Source organism: Ailuropoda melanoleuca, chromosome 2, assembly GCF_002007445.2.
Source record: "Ailuropoda melanoleuca isolate Jingjing chromosome 2, ASM200744v2, whole genome shotgun sequence".
Classification (NCBI taxonomy): domain Eukaryota; kingdom Metazoa; phylum Chordata; class Mammalia; order Carnivora; family Ursidae; genus Ailuropoda; species Ailuropoda melanoleuca.
The window spans coordinates 116221534-116238369 of NC_048219.1; the positions used below are offsets into that span (position 1 = coordinate 116221534).

Below are 16836 nucleotides of genomic sequence, written 5' to 3' on the forward strand. Positions count from 1 at the left end.
GCCCCCCCCCCCCCCCCCGCACCTGCCCAGTGAGGGGAGAGGGAAGATGAGGAGGAGTGCTCCCCAAGGGTAATTTTCAATCACTATAAAGGGTGCCACGTACTTAGAATACAGCAGAAAGTACTCACATTACCCTTTCTTCTTTTACCTTTTTCTTTTTTCTTTTCACCACTTTTCCCCAAAAAGCACAGGCTAATTTTTTCGCTCTACATTAAAATGTTTGATACTAGACTTTCTCATTTAAAATGAGAGTTTTTATGTAATTTTCCCCTGCCAATATTTTGACTGACATCCTACAGTCTTTCTTTTCCCATCTAGGGCCAGTACAGCATGCCAAATGTCTAGAGGAGAAGAGTTGGAACCAGGAGGTGAGGCTGAGTTGCTCTGTGGTTAAAGGTGGAAGGAGGAGGACGGAGGGAGTGAGCACAGGTGCACTTCCCCCGTGGAGCTGCAGACCGGGATCTTGGATTGCGGGAACCAACAAAGCTGTTGCTTCACATTATGGTCCTTCGCCTTTCTTTTTAAAAATTAACCCACTATCTCTCTACTCACAGGGAAGAACTAGGCTGCTATCTCGTCAACTCTGTATAATTGTTCCTAATTAGTAATGCATGAATTGGAAATAAGCTAATTAAATTTAGAAAGTTTTATTTTAGTCTTCCAAATAGAAGTAGTTTCAGGAGCTCGTTTGGCATATTACTTTACTTATACCTTTTTCTCTCACAGTACTAACACTTCCGCTGTAGTCAAAAAATGGCCAATTTCTAAGACCAAACAGAACCACCTCCAAGGCACAGCTTACTTGAAGTTGGGATGATAAATCTAATACATCACTGACTGCATTTTTACATAGAGCGAGTCATTACAACTTGAGAATTTGAACATATTTTGAATAACTGGCTTGTGTCAGGCCATTTCATTGCCCTGGCCACTTAAATACACCTTTGACAGGATCTGTGAATTTGGCTTACAGATTACTTGAAAGATACGAAGACAAGCACACTCATAAACACATGAATGATCCAATAAACAGGCAACAAAAAAGTCCTACTGAGCTAGGCAAAAGCATTATTTCTTCCTTGTTGAAGGTATCAGCATATGTTGCATCTTATGTCGCACAAGTGTACTCATTAAATATTATGAAATGTACAGCAGGCCGGGAAGCTCTAACTAGCTAGTCAAAGTCACTCATACCTGTGTGTTCGTATTTATGTCGCAGAAGGGAACTGCTTTTCTGGAATGTCTTGTCACATAAGTCACATGCATACATGCCACTCTCTGTCTTCTTGATCTTCTTTCGAGACAGACAGGAGTCGGAGTCTGTCATGTCATCTAGGCCTGACATGTAGTCTTGTGCTCCATCAAGCAATTCTCCCTGTGATATAATCACATAGTTCAACACAGTCTCTTCTCTTTGTGTTTATACCAAACAACTTCACGTAGGCTGACATTCGGAGAACCTCAAAAGTGCTTGCTATTAATCAATCTCATTTAAAAAGAAAAAAACCCCTACTACTTTCCATGAACAATGTATGAGGTCCCACCTTTCCACAAAAATATAAACCTCCTCCACCCTAGATGTTTTTCAAGGGCAGAAAATGGTCAACTCTGAAGGTGAGAAAAACATAAACTTTTCTAAAATCCTCAGTTTTCTTTCTATCAGGAAATATACATGAGTGAAAACCAAACATCAGAATTTGTGTATTTTCCAGTGTGGTTAACTTTAGAAATGATCTGTAGCTGTAGAAACCCCATTTTAATTGAATTTTATATTTAGGTACAAAATGTTATTATTATGCAATCTATTTAAATGTATGTCTACCAACTAAAGGCCTCGAGCTATATTTTTATATTTAATTTTCTAATTTGAAATAGGGAATATTAATAACACTTTTTATCAATGTTCTATCTATGTTAAAACAGCCTTCAGCATTGAGCAATAATGAATGTGGATCAGTAAATTATTAAATTTCTTGATATTTATTTTGTCTTGATCCAAAGGAGTGCAAACTTGCATGATAACGTACATTTCCATTTGCTGGCTCACAGTTCAGTTTTCTTAGACTACGTTTGCACTAATTAATATTAGAGGAGATTAAATAGGGCTTAAGTACATTTACAAGAGGGCGGATGTACGGTAGACAGGAATACTGAAACAGCTTTTACAGAGGTGCGCTGCTACTTATGCTCCCATTTTGCAAACAGGGATTATACTCCGTGTCATTAAAACATACCTGCTTTGGGACTGGAAAACCGTAAATTGTTTACCAGTTTGAAAAGTCCATCAGAAGTCAAGTGGAATGTACAAAATATGTTTTAAAATACTCTCCAAAATACACTATTTGCTATAAAGCCAAGTACATACCAGATTCATACATGTCTTATTGCAGATTGTGAACTGTGAACATCTGCACAAGCAGGGGACTGTTCTAGACGCTAACTTTTAGCATCTACGGAAGGCCTGTCAAATACCGTTAGTGCCGTGTAATTCTAAAAGCATACAGATCAATCTAAATAAACCTCAAAAATAAGTCTGAAGTTCTTGATCTTTTGTAAGGCAGCCATGTTGCCACAGCTCCGTGTCCCACTGATTCTGCATTTGTTTGTCTAGCCCAGCCAGTCTGAGTTCAAGTGAAAACCAACGCTGCCATGTCTGCAGAAAACACAACGCTTGCCTTTTGTTTTCACTGAGACTTTTTTCCCCTGCATGCACATACACACTGTAATATAGTTTTCAAGGTCTCCTCTGTTCGGAGTAAAAGGGTGGGTCTCGTTACCTGAAATCCTTGTTTCCGCTGGTACTTTCTCCTTTGCTGCATGTCAGCAAAAGTAGCTGCTCCAGTTGGGTAGGTATAGGCCATATGTGGTAGGAAGCTCATCTGATCCAGTCCCGGGTATGGTCGTAGCCCAGGGATACTGGTCTGGACTGGTGGCATGAAAGTGGCGGGGGGAAATGCGCTTTGTGGAGGAAGAGCTGTGTATAAAGTTTTGGCACTGAATGGGTTCATGCCGAACACTGGGTTAGTGCTTTTGTTGTCCAGATTATTTGAGTTTGAAAACTCCTTCTTGATAAAAGTCAAGTTTAGAGGCTCATCCGAGTTTTCAGATGATGAAGAAACACTGTTATGGTCTAAATTTATGCTGCTAGCTTTCGTTTTGTTCTTTGTGGCTATAATACTTTTGGGTTCTTTCATTTGTTTTGGTAATGACAAGTCCAAAGGCTCAGCCTGGAGCTCCTCAGAAGAGAAGCTGTTTGGAGTGTAAGAACTACTGTGGGAGTTTTTAGAAGATGTGGAGGAAAGATTTAAGGGAGAGGGAGTATTACTCCTTGAGTGGTCCAATTTTTCGACTGGTTTAATATTGGTAAAATGGGAAGGTTTGCTTAGCCTGAGAGGAGGATCACAATTCGTCACACTGTTGTGGAGTTCTGCTATGGAGGGTGATGTTATGGAGTCCATAGGCTTTACGGGAGACCTGGGTAATAAAGAGTCTTTTGTGGGAGGGTTACTGTTGGCAGCTAGCGGCTTGGAGGTCCTTTCCAGTGATGGTGACCTGGAATTTGAATACTGGTAGACTTTTCGTTGCTCAAACCATTCCTTCACAAATTCCTGAGGAAGGCCCACAGCAATGGAAATTTTCAGCAGTTCATCAGAGTTGGGCTCCATGTTCATAGCATAATACGCTTTCAGTACAGACATGTGGTCCTTGTATGGGTTGATGGGGCTTGTCATTCCTTTCTCAGAAAGTACAGATGACAAGAGGAGGGCTTTATTATCAACAAAAACTCCGGCTTTGTTGGGGACTATGTTGTCGTGAGGTTGCAGGACTGCCTTGATCTCTTCATTCATCTTACAAAGGTAACGTTCATGCTGATGCAAGGGAATGGGGCCAGGGAAACTTTCTTTACAGAACTGGCAAGAAAATGGAGTGGATATGTTGTGGTTCTCGATCATTTTATCATCAGTGACCAAATCTATTAAAGTACGTAGCTTCTCTTTCTTTATATTACTGATCTGTCTCCTTGAGTCAGTAGTCAAGCTCTGGAGGCAAGCTTTGGCTTCATTGACTTTTTCTAATGTGTAGTCAATAATACTTTTAGTGGCACCATTATGACTCACTACTGGAAGACCTACGGGTGGAATATTAGGGGAAGTAACTCCTTGTTCCTCAGGTTGAGAGCATGGATCCTTCATGTGATAACCTTTCAACTTGGAAATTTCTTCAGCCTTGCAGTCCATTTTTTGCCTGGAAACCGTATTGTCCACAATCTGTAGAACCTTTTGTACCTCGCTTAAGTTACTATTCATTGTGGGAAATCCGAGTAAAGGGGCTTCCATCCCTACACCTAAGTGCTGCATTGGACTCTGAGCAGACGGATGAACTCCCAAAGGGCTGGTGGCTCCAAGGGCACCATTCATAAAGGGACTAGTGCCACTAAACCCGTGTGTGGCCATAAGAACTTTGTAGTCATTGAAGTCTAGTGGTTCTGTTTTAATTTTAAGTAAGCCTGTCTGTTCAGACATACTAAGTGGTTTTCCATTCTCCAATTTGTTCCTTAACTGGGTAATAGCTGAATTAGTAGGAGAAGAAGAAACAGAATTAGGGGAAGAACCCGTCTTGATATTGTTTCTCATTCGGCCATTTACAGAGATTAAACCAATACATTTCTTGCTGCTGATGTGTGAACTGTAGGAACCAGAATGGGAGAAACGCTTCTTGCAGTTTGGGCACTCGTACGGTTTTTCACCTAAAATGAGAACCAAAATTAACGTTACATGTCTTCGGCTGGGGAACGCTTGCCATTGTCTACCGATAGGAGAATCTGTGACACCAAATGGAAGGAACACAATGGGGTACCTCTACATTCTAGGTGCTTAGCTTAGAATTATAAGGCCATAACTGTTTCTGGGCTTTATCTACCCTGAGAGAACATAACTCAAGATGTTAGCAGTGGAAGGTGAGGGCTATCTATGCCTTTTTCAGCCAAGATCCCAAATCTTGTCTTGCCATCGGCAGCCTCCTATTTAAACAGTGTCAGATTAATGTGTGGTCAATAGCACAATAAAGATGTCACGGTGTTTAAAGGGAAGTGCAGCCATGGCTTTAATCAACTCTGTAGAGATTCCATTGATTCTACCAATCCAACTAGTCCTTTGAATAGCATCCAATTTGGTAATAAAATGCTTGGCAGAGCTATCAAAATAGTTATAAAGAAGAAATCTCAGTGGTAGGATGTTGTTCTGTAACATACAGCTCCCAGGAATCAAGGAACATTTATCACACAAAAGCTCTCATCCAAAATTCTTCAACGTTTTCTTTCATGGTTAGGTATCAAGAATGAATACCCTTCAGAATTTGCCAGCTGAGTTTCTTCAGGTCAGAAATATTTAATCTGTAGAAGAGCGTTTGAAAGGACAAAAAAGGAGCCTCTAGATTTTGTAATAAATCAAAGCATTTGCAATTTTTAGGAAGTATAAACATTCCTTTTCTTTTTGTAAGCTCATGCTATTGGTGGTACCATCAGTCTCTTGAAGGCAAAGCAGGCTCACGCAGTCTGTGAAATAAAAGGGTAGTTCCAAAAAGCTACAAACAGGATTGTGTAAATTTTAAACAATCTTTAAAACTCCCCTAATGAAACAAAATGCAAATGTGAGCACCAGCACCTCTGCTACTCACCACTGTGAATTCGCAGGTGTTCTTTCAGATGGTGTTTATATTTGAAAGCCTTGCCGCACTCTGTGCATTTGAACTTGCGATTACCTGCTCCTTGGGTCAGCATTTGGTGCTATAAAAGGAGAAAGACTGACATCAGTTTTGTGCGGGAGGAACAAAGGAAATTTGTTACAAATATTTTTAAAAGGCCTCTATTTTTCAGACAGGCCAAAAGGTTTGAGTGCATGTTTATTTATTTGCCCAGTCTTTCAGAGTTGCAATAAAAGTGATAATGTTGGCAATAAAATTGGAACAAATAAAAAAAAAGTGCTTTCACATGCGCATCCAACACTTGCTTTAGAATTATCTCTGTAGTCTCTTTTCCAAAATGTTTCTTTGAGCCTTTGGAGATGAGAAAGTATAATTGTAAAGATGTTTGTGTTTCTCTGTGTTTACTGCACATTCTAAAATCTGAAGATTCCCTGTTGGGATGCAACTGTTTTGTCAAGGAAAAAAATAAATATTACCCTGAAAAATTCTAAGTAGCCTCCAAAAAAACTCCCCATACAAAGAACTAATTTTATCAAATTTTCTGTATCAGGGTAAAAGTATAGCTTATACTGAAGCAATATCAATTTTAAAGGAGAAAAAAAAGCACGCATACACAAACAAAAAAATTTCTTGACTATAAATATTTCATTACACGATAAGCATGTTTAAATATCCCATTCACTGTGCTCGTAGCAAATGTAAACCCTGTTTTTCCTGATGTGTTGCGTATCAGATCTGATTCATTATCAAATGTAAGAGACAACATCTTGGGTTATAGCTGCTTGAGCAGTTTTATCACAAGCCAGTAGGAAAGACTTCAACGACTTTTCATTTTCCTTTTTAGTAGTGTGCTAGGGAGTAGGGACAAAAAAGAAAAAAAAAGTTTGCTGAAAAGACAAGTTAAAAGCAGCAAAGATATAATCAAACACAGCTGACCTTTTTGAACAAGAGAAAAAAAGCACTGTGACTTAGAATTCTAAAAAAAAAAAAAAAAAATACAGTCATCCACTCTGGATGCTCAAGGTAGGAGGTCAGCCTTTTTCAAGCAGCAATGACACAAAAGCCTTTTGCAAAAAGACAGCACAGAAACGGTATGACAACTGCTAGGGTGTGCTGAATCTTCCCACATTCCTAGTGAGACAGATGGTGTTACATGGGACACAGGGAGGTTTGTTCAAACAGCAGCAACCTTCAAAGATCAAGCGGAGCCCAGCCCGCCGAGCGCCATTGAGGGACCAGCGCTCATATGTTGCTGAGTTGCATAAACAAACAGCAACAGCTGCTTTGTCTCCCCCCACAGCCCTCAGAGGACTACTATAAACTTTAGTTGTGCCACTGTTAATATGATACAATCATTTTAATTTACTAATTGTAAATGCCATGAGCAAATGAGGGGACTTTTCAACACCAAAGCTACCATTCATAATGCGCCAACACAATCACACTTCTGCATGTGAAATTTAAAGCAGTTATGCTAGATAAATATCTAGGCACTTTTTTTTTCCTAGAGTTTTTGTGCATATAAGCAAGAGGAGATAAACTGTTACATAAGTGTAACTATGCGAGCATAGCTTCTGTAACTGAACTTTGAAAAACGTTCAGGTGACAAGCCCAATCAGATATAAATGGAATGATTCTATGAGCTGTCCTTTTATAATAGTAAAACTCCATAATATAGTATCATCACCATTTCTTGATTGTGTTAGGTCATCCTCATTTTCCTTATTCAAAGAAAATAATGCCCAAGAGAAAAAAGAAACATAAGAATGTTATAGAATACCGCTTGATAATTTTTTAAAACAGATATGGTAGCACGGTGTAAATAGGAGGCTTCCAGATCTGTAAGGCCAGTTATTGGGACTTCAGGCACACCATTTCTGTTACCATTCAAACACATAATATCAATCTGCAGTCATTTCTCCCAGGAGGAAAGAAAGAGCAGTTTTGCTAAAACATGTAAGGGACGCTGTGAATCATTTCTGTTCAAACATTTTAAGGATTTAAGAAGCTGTGCTTACCTGTCAAGAGAAGAGGTTTTATTTTTAACACAAATCAGCCAAAAGAGGCAGAACAATTTTAACATTTAGCCATAGGCATGCAAATCAAAAGGGATCATTTTAAATGTACATCCAATATTGTAGTATCAATCCAGTTTATTTTCTATATATACAGACGTATCATATGTCTTTTTGATGTTTTTTAAAAGCACCTAATTGGATTTCAGAAACTAGAAGCAGCTTGTAAAAATACTCTAAGTACCTGAAGGTGTTATATGACAAATGAAAGAAATACACACTTCTTTTACTCTGACTTAGATCCTATATGAAAAAAAAAATTTTCTGAGTAAAACTAGGTGAAAAATGGAATTAAAATTGCTGAGATGTTTAATAATGTATAATTAAAATGCTACGATTTCATTCACTTTTTGTGGAACATAAAAATGAAACTAAAGTCAAGTTAAAGTGCAAATAAAATTTCTAAATTAGAAATTAACACACTCATTCGATCGTGAACATAAGACTATTAAATCATATTAGAAGAGACCATCAAAAAATCATTTAGACCTCAATTAAAGCTATTACCATTAAAAGATCTGCATCTTCAAAATGCCATGAAAAATTAATAATGATTGCCAATCAAAGCAATATCGTTTCTCTAAGGGGTTATTATAGAAAGAAATCACTTAAAACCAACCCCCCACCTGATCTGTCCCTGGCTTGTGCGTCACCATATGCCGCTCGAGCTGGGTGCGGTAGGCAAACGTGTAGCTACAAAGAGGGCAGGAAAAGTTCTCTTCATTCTTCTCGTGGCGGTACTTGATGTGCTCCTTCAGTGATGTCAAGCGCTTGTAGCCCCGGTCGCAGTAGGGGCAGGTCAGCAGTTGGGCAAAAGCATCTGGAGTTCCAGGTGGCAGGTCTGTAGCCGAGAGACGAGAGGGAGAGAAGCAGGCCAAAAGGTCAGTAAATCAATGGCAGCTAATGGGCTGCCTGCCCGGGATGGTATGACAGGAATCACTGCAATCTGCTCCACGAGAGCGCCATCATTGCCCTCGGCCTCGGCGCGCACCGCTCCCCGCACACCCCCAGCGCAGACTTGTCGGAATCGGCTGTGCGGCGCGGGCAAGTTAATTAATTACTGGCGCTTTTGGGGGGAAATTTAAACAGCTGAGAAATGAGGAGATTCTCTTTAGGTGACTGACAGTTCGTGGTAAAAACCTGTGGTCACATGTGACTCGGGAATTCACAGCCGGCCAGAGCTTTTTCAGGTGTCAGTAAAGAAGCAAAAGAAGGCGAGGGTCACGGTTGCTAAACTTTTTTTTTGTTCCTCAAAAGTGAAATATTTCAGAAACATTGGAATCAATTTCGATATTTTTATCTCTTAGAAAGAGGCTCTAATTGTTCTTGTTCTTTATTGGATGTAAAAATGACACAAATTTGCTGACAAAAAAATTTCACAATACCCTAAAATTACAGTTCTAATCTTTGCTCATGAAATTCCATGCCTCTGCAGCTGTTCTTCAAATTTTAAGGTAAACACCCAGGCATGTAGTGCATTTGTAATTGTAACAGCTGCAGAGGTCAGTGTAGTGGCTAAAAATGAATTACAGCCTCACCATTTTCTTCTTGCCCATTGGCCTCTGGCGTGCCAAGGCGAGACAGCTCCTCGGGGGCTTCTGGGTAAATAATGGCTGTGTCACTGCGCTGAAGGTACTCCTCGATGCTGACTGCATGGCCATCGCGTTCCTCCAGTTTTCTTTTGGCAAAGTATTCCTCGAAGTCTGATGTGCAATTTGCATTCTTAACTGAAATCATAGGAGGACATCATAAATGTCTTTGCGGGGGCCTTCTTCCTAGGGACCCAAGTCCATTTAAAGCACTGCTAGAACGAAATGTTGACTTGCAAAAAGACAACAGATACCTAGTTTATTTCTAAGAAGCGTCGCAGATGACCAGTCATTGATCGAATGCCTATTCTTGTAATATATGCAAAAAAAAGGAGGACACTCTGCTTTAAGTTAAATAGGCACATCTTATTTCCCTCTTCCTGGAATACCAGTCCGCATAATTCACAAAGAACGAAAGACAGTTTAAAATGTTTTCTTAGGGAAAATTTAAAAAATAAAAAACAGAACTGCATTCTAAGATCCATAAACATGAGAGATAATAGGAGCTCAAAGCTACGTTAACAGTCTATATAAAACTTCCTTTTCTTTTAAGAAAGGTATATTTAATATTTCATTGTCCACTAAACTTAACGTGCCTAACCACAGATACATCCTGTTGCTAAATATAAGCTTTTAACCTTCCACTCTCTGCACATCACAGATGGCCAGGACTACACAGTCTGACACAGATGCGAAAGGATAGATATTCCTAGAGAGATAATAATGGGACTTTGTTAAAAAACCATGGGATGTGGCACTTTATCTCTCCCTAGAACTCAATATTTAGCTCAGCGTTTTAAAGCTGCCTGAAAATAAAATGAAGCTCACAAATAGAAATAAAATAAAATTAACAGAAATGCTTAATAAAAGCAAAAGAAACTGGCTATATTGCTGTGTGATTTTGATACGATTTTTAACTTTTGTAATTATGACTCTATTCCCATGAAATGAATAATAGCTGTGAATCAATTTTAGCAACTGTGTCACAGGACTTCGTATATTTGAAACCTCTAGATACATTTCTGAAATAATCTGTGGCTTAAATATCCTAGATAAATAGTTTTATGCAGAAGACAGTGTTAGGAGTGTGTCCGCTACAGTAAGTAGATGAACACAAGTCCTTTGGTAGTATAATTAATGGTGGGGTCCTACTTTCACAGTTTCTGAGAGCCGTTAACCTTGATTCCCCTACATTCTTCACCTCACCTTCTCTGCCATAAAAGATATTACAGCATTTGCCATACTAATTATTTCTGACTATTTGTGGCCGGGTGATGTTCGAGTAAGCTAGTCAATTTTTCCTTTTATTTTCATTTTTATTGTTGCTTTCGCTGTTATGAACTTGTGGATTATAGATGAAAAGAACAGAAAGCGGAACCTTCCATTAATTCAACAAGTACCGAATGACTGATATATGGTAGGTATCATGTCTTGTTTTGATAAGCAAAAAGCAGATCCAGTTTCATCCTTCAGGAAGACATGAGAACAATCAGTACAACTGATACTTTCTCAAAAATAAAAACGTTACACACTCACATAAGTATTAGGAAAGAAAGTCGTGTGGTAGTTTGAAAGTCTGATGGAGTCTAGAAGATCAGGAAAATTTTCACTGAGAAGGCATGGAGCTCACGAGTGGTAGAAGTTGGGGCAGAGCAGCGCGTGCAAGCACGCAGGGACTGGAAGGAACGTGGTGCCTTTCACCTTCCAAATGATAGCGCTAATGTTCAGACAGTGGAAGGGAAACAATATGATGCGAGGGTGGAGAGGCAGGCAGGAACCGGAACATGTGGCATGCGGTAGTCCGTTACGGATTTGGGTTTTATTCTAAGAGAAACAGGAAGCCATTGATGGGTATTAAGCAAGGAGATGATTGGATGAAATTGTGAAATATGCATTTTTTAAAGGACAACTCTGTCTATTATGTGATAGGGACTGCGGGAAAAGAAAAGTCAATTCTGGGAAACCAGTTAGGAGTTTCTTGTCATAAACCAGGCAAAGATAAAGGTTAAGGAGTTGGTAATGGAGACTCTGAGAAGTGGCTGGATATGAGAGATACTTAACAAGTAAAAACACTAGGCTTGGGGGAAGGATTGGGTGTGCCAAGGAGGGAGAGGCTAAGACCTTACCTAGGTACAGGCTTTCCAAATATGATAGATGACAGGTGACAGTCACCAAAGCACAGAGCACCAGAATTCTAAAAATACTTGAAACTACGAACTAATACATTGCATCAAAGAAAACAAAACTGGGGAGCATCACACTTTGTAGACTATTAAACTAAGTGCTTACAATCCTGAATAGTGTGATCTCAAAACTTTCCCTTTTGCCACTCCAGCTTCTGGTAAGTTCAACAAGAGCAACAGCCTGATTCCAACACCTGTATTTCCTTTGAATATAGGTTTGGAATGTGTAATAGTAGACTATGATTTTATATCTTGAAATTTGTTTAAATCTTTCTTACAATCTTGTCTTAAATCTTCTGTTTATTTATTAAGATTTCATTTTTAAGTAACGTCTGCACCCAACGTGGGACTCGAACTTACAACCCCAAGATCAAGAGTTGCATGTTCTACCAACTCAGCCAGCCAGGCACTCCCAAGTCTTACATCTTTTAGAAGAACACAAACATTGATTAAGATCATTTTCCGTTGGTATGGTCTTGATGCCATAGATGCTTTCCAAATATCACATTCACTGTGATGTGATGCTGTCATTTAACTTGCATCATTACGTCTCTAGAGAGTACAAAGCACTGCCAACTTGCATAAAATATTTGTTCATTGTTTTGGATCATCAAAATGACTTTACATCTATCAAAAGCCACCTTTTGTTTTTAACACAAGAAAAGATAAAGGGGACAAGATGGTGGATCAAAGATGAATCTCTTTTGAGCAACTTGACTGATTTGACCAGGGACTGACTTCTTTTTCAGCCCTGTGGCAGTAGAAAGTCATATAACAGCTCCTTTCTGAACCCAGACCTATTAGAATGTTGTCGAATGTTTAAGGCATGACTATTTAAGCTTTTTAAGAACACTGACCCACTTGACGATCCTTAATGTAACCTGGTAAATGGATGGATGGACATTTTAACATCCTACTTTTATCTTGATATTTCAGCAACTATTTGAATTATCTGGCTATCTTTTCACAATTTTTCATTTGCATATGAATGCTTCCATCAGAAATGTAACCAAATGCAAATTCAATGGGATTTGCATTAATAGCCTTTTGGCTTCAACAGGAGGAAAATTCTGATTTTTCTGGATAGGCAAACTAAACTGCATCTAGAACAACACTACTGGTATTTGGAGAGGCAGTTCACTTGCTAGATCAAATCTGCCTATGCTAGATTTCTCTGTCAAGTGTGATAGGGACAAAAGATCTCAAATCATATGCTCTCTTTAAGGATCATCTTTGATCATCTTTGTACCCTGAGCTTTGAGTATATTGCCTGGAAATTAGTAGGCTCTCAAGAATCATTTATGGAATGAATGTGGAATAAATTATGTGCTTAACACTAATCTTGGTAGAGAAGTCTTCTAGTAAAAGGGAGCATAAGATAAGATACCCACAATTGAGCTAGGAATTCAGACCTGTTATTCAGGCAATTCTAGAACAATTATGTGATTTAACTGTGTAGTGATGACCATAAATACTTGCAAGAGTTCAGCAGGGTTCAGGTGAATATTCAAAAAGAATTTCATGAAGAAGATAGCACTCAATCATTTAAATCTATCTGTTCCATCAAGATTTTCCTCATGTGGTATAGATATGCTATTAGCTTTACATCTCATATATGTAGATTCACCTAAGAGGGGAGCTATATACTAGACTTCCATGAACTAGTGTAGGCATAACCAAGCCAAGGATAATGTGGTTTTTTCCTTGGTGTTGCTATGGGTACTTGTAACATATAGTTTTCCTGCCCAGTACCACAACATTCTCCTTTGCCTGGGAACGGCTCCCCATATTCTCTATCGTCAAACTTTATGGTACCCAAGGGAGTTGCCTTGTTATTGCTTGATTCTGCTCCCCTAGCCACAATGGATTAGTTGGCACCTAAAGTGAACCGATCTTAGTCCTCCATTCTGCAGGCCAAACTGTTGATTGGTCCAGGGATAGCCAATGGGTCCAACTGAGTCAGCAAATCCTTTCCTTATGATTTTAGGACTGTTCCAAAAGGAGCATCAAGGGAATTTATTTCCTTCAAGTGACTGTAGCTATAAGATACAGACCACAGGAACTGATCTATCCCATGTAAGGTAAGAAGATTTATGAAGAAAGAGACTGAAGCAAGTAGGCAGAGAAAAAAGGAAAGCAAAGACAAGATGGCACGTCCTGACAGTACATTTCTAGCTATACTTGCTCCTGAGGCCAAGCTGTACCCATGTCCTTCCAGTGTCTCTGTTGTCAAACCTCCTTAGCTTCTGTGAGCTGAAAAATTCCCTTTTCTACTTCAGGCTACGTGAGTTTAAATCTCTGAGATCCAAAATCACCGTAATTGTTATATTTGAAAAAATAATGGGATTACATTTTAGTTACTCGCAAACTTGTTGAGGAAGACGAAGCTTTGGTTCTGTCCAACAGTTTACATTTTTGGTTTTTACAAAGATTTTGTAATACTGTATTGTGGACACAGGAATGAGGTAGAGAATTCACTAGAACGTTATAGAATTCCCCACTGTGTTTTTCTAGTGTAAAATCAACCTCATTTTCCTTTTTTTTCCCCCTGTAATCCTCTTCACTCCTTGGTCTCCTTGGAAGAACTGCCAAAACACACTGACAAAGGATATTTGCATGATATTTATGATCAAACCATAATAAAAATTCACAAGAAACCTCAAAGTAATTTCTTCCCATAACTTCTCCAGAGATTTTGCATTTAGTCCTAAAATTTACCTAGTCTTACAAATATCTCAGCCTCCCCTAAGGTCAGGTAAACTTTTATGTATCCAAAACAAAAAACTTCATTAATTAAAAATGTTTCTTCATCACCACGTGTATTTTAATATTGTTAGGATAAATTTCTAGGTTGCTTCAAGTTAGAAAAGCTTCACGTTTCTTGTCAATATGTTCACTCTTACTAATGTTGCTTATTAAGGATACTTTCATCAATACTTTTATGTCTATCTTCGATATTGATATTTTTAGATAATGATAATTATCAATACAGATTGACTTTTAAAGTTATTACTTAAAAAAGAAGCAATGTTAATGGAACTCTAAATGAAAGAGATGTACTGGTCTTCAAATCAGTCACCTCCAATAACAGAGTTTTTAGGACACTTTCTCAAAGATACTTAAAAGTGAGTTTTGCTTAGTGTTTACAAATAGTTAAGACATAATGAGACCTTGATACGTATTCCTTCTCTTTTTCTGTTTTTCTCTGTTTACTTCCATCCCTTGCCATTTATTTTCTTTATTTGTAATGAGCATGTGTTCATGTAGGAAGGTAGGTACTCTGATCTTGCATGGAGCATGTTTTCCATTTTCATTAAAAAAATTGAAGAAATATGTTTGAATATTATGCCATGCCATTTTAATGAACATAAAATGAATAATTCTTTCAGAAAAGGAAGTATCCTGGAGGGTCTAGAGAAGCTGAAGTAAATAGATGTAAAAAAATGAGGTGAATCATTCATCCATCCTACTGCTTAATAACTATTTATTGAGTGCCTACTAATGCCAGAGAGTGTGCTTTGGGATGAGGACACAATGGTGTTGATTGATAATTGTTTTCCTGCTTCTGTGATTCTCATATTGAGAGATATGTACATGAAATGGTTGTGGCTCTGCAATATACAGACATATAAATACATAATGTATAAATGTATACATAAATGTATAAGAAGGGCTATATATATGGATACTTCTCAGTATAATGTAGAAATTATGCACTTATCATGTAATCTGACTTTTTCTCACTTCATCTGGCAAGGCAAAGGGACCTGGAGAAAAAATCACAAATCTAGGTAACTGTATTCATCATCTGTTAGAAAAAATAGTCTTTTTATTGACATTGTAGATGATAAGAAAACACAGAAAATTATTTTTAATTTAGTCTTCTGTATTGAATTTTTAAAGAAGCCCACATAGGGGAAGGGAGGGAAAACTGAATGGGAAATCCTCAGAGAGGAAGACAAACCATGAGAGACTCTTAACTCTAGGAAACAATCAGAGGGTTGCTGCAGGGGAGGTGGGTGGGTGGGGGGATAGCGTAACTGGGTGATGGTCATTACGGACGGTACGTGATACTGGGTGCTATATGCAACTGATGAATTATTGAATGCTACATCTGAAACTAATGGTGTACTATATGTTGGCTAATTGAATTTAAATTAAAAAGATAAAATAAAGAAGCCCATACTCGGCATTTGTTGAAGTATATAAATCCTCATGGCTACTTTGTTTAAAGTTGACTAATTAATTAATATAAGCATTTTATCATTAAAAATGCATGTGCACCTTTCTTTAGAATGTTTCCAAAATACACATTGGCACCAGATTATCTAAAAACAACTGTAAGGGAAGAGGACAATCTTTTTCTCATTACACAGCTACCCGGGCAGCCCAGCAGAGCCTCTGACTGCTACAGAGGTGTGTGCAAAGCCAGGCAAGGCTCCTCCAGAGCGACAAAGTTTTCTTTTCTTCTTGGGAAGTACCACAGGGTCTGGGTGGGTCTCTCCACGCCTGCTCTGACGTGGCTTTCTCCAGGGAACGCATGCTCAGATGCCAATGAGAGCCCCTGACGTGTAAGAACTTTAGGAGAGAGAGAGGCAGAAGGAGCAGGGGGATGGGACTCCATAGTACTCTGCAGGATCAAATATCTCCCTCAACAGCAGGAAGCAGCCCAGTCAGGGACGCGGTCTAATTTTAAAGTGAGGTTTTCTATTAAGGGACTGTGAGTATCAAAATTTAGAGACCACTAACCCTTAGACAGTTTTGATTGCTATGTATAGAGACAGAATCCATGCCTTTAAAGGAAGAGTTGCAAGTAAGTTCATATGTATTTATTTTTCACATTACTGTGTAATCTAAAATTTTGGAATTGGTATCTTACTGAAAAGATTCTTAGACTATGGTATTATATTTTTGAGGGGTTTAGAAAGTATGATGTTTTGCCTGGCAATTCAGTGCTCTTTTTTATATGCTTTTTGTAGAGACACACAACACCTAAGGGTGCTCTAGGACCTTGGTTTTCAAGATGTGGCCTCCAGGCTGGCAGCATCAGTATTACCTGGGAACTTGTTCAAAAACGGAATCAGCAGTCTGTTTTGACAAGCCCTTCAGGGGCTCTGGTAAACGCCCAGTTTAAGAATCAATGCCCTGGGAAGTCAGGGTTCTGCATGGCCTGGCTAAATTACAGTATTCGGTGACATGGTTTTGGGAAGCAGCTCAGAATTAGTCCCATATCACGTGGCCTTCCTGACTCTCTCAACCTGAGCTCAGAACTTCCTTCTGCACTTA

At 38.7% G+C, this 16836-nt stretch overlaps 1 protein-coding gene across 1 annotated transcript in view; it reads right to left on the minus strand.

Annotated features, from left to right (window-relative positions):
- ZEB2 (zinc finger E-box binding homeobox 2) overlaps positions 1-16836 on the minus strand; it is a 135699-nt gene that overhangs the window by 7640 nt on the left and 111223 nt on the right. The window contains exons 4-8 of the mRNA XM_034654529.1: positions 9317-9505; positions 8405-8619; positions 5677-5785; positions 2778-4747; positions 1195-1375 (exon numbers count right to left, since the gene is read on the minus strand). Coding sequence (XP_034510420.1) covers positions 1195-1375; positions 2778-4747; positions 5677-5785; positions 8405-8619; positions 9317-9505 — 2664 coding nt within the window. The remainder of the gene's footprint in view (positions 1-1194; positions 1376-2777; positions 4748-5676; positions 5786-8404; positions 8620-9316; positions 9506-16836) is intronic.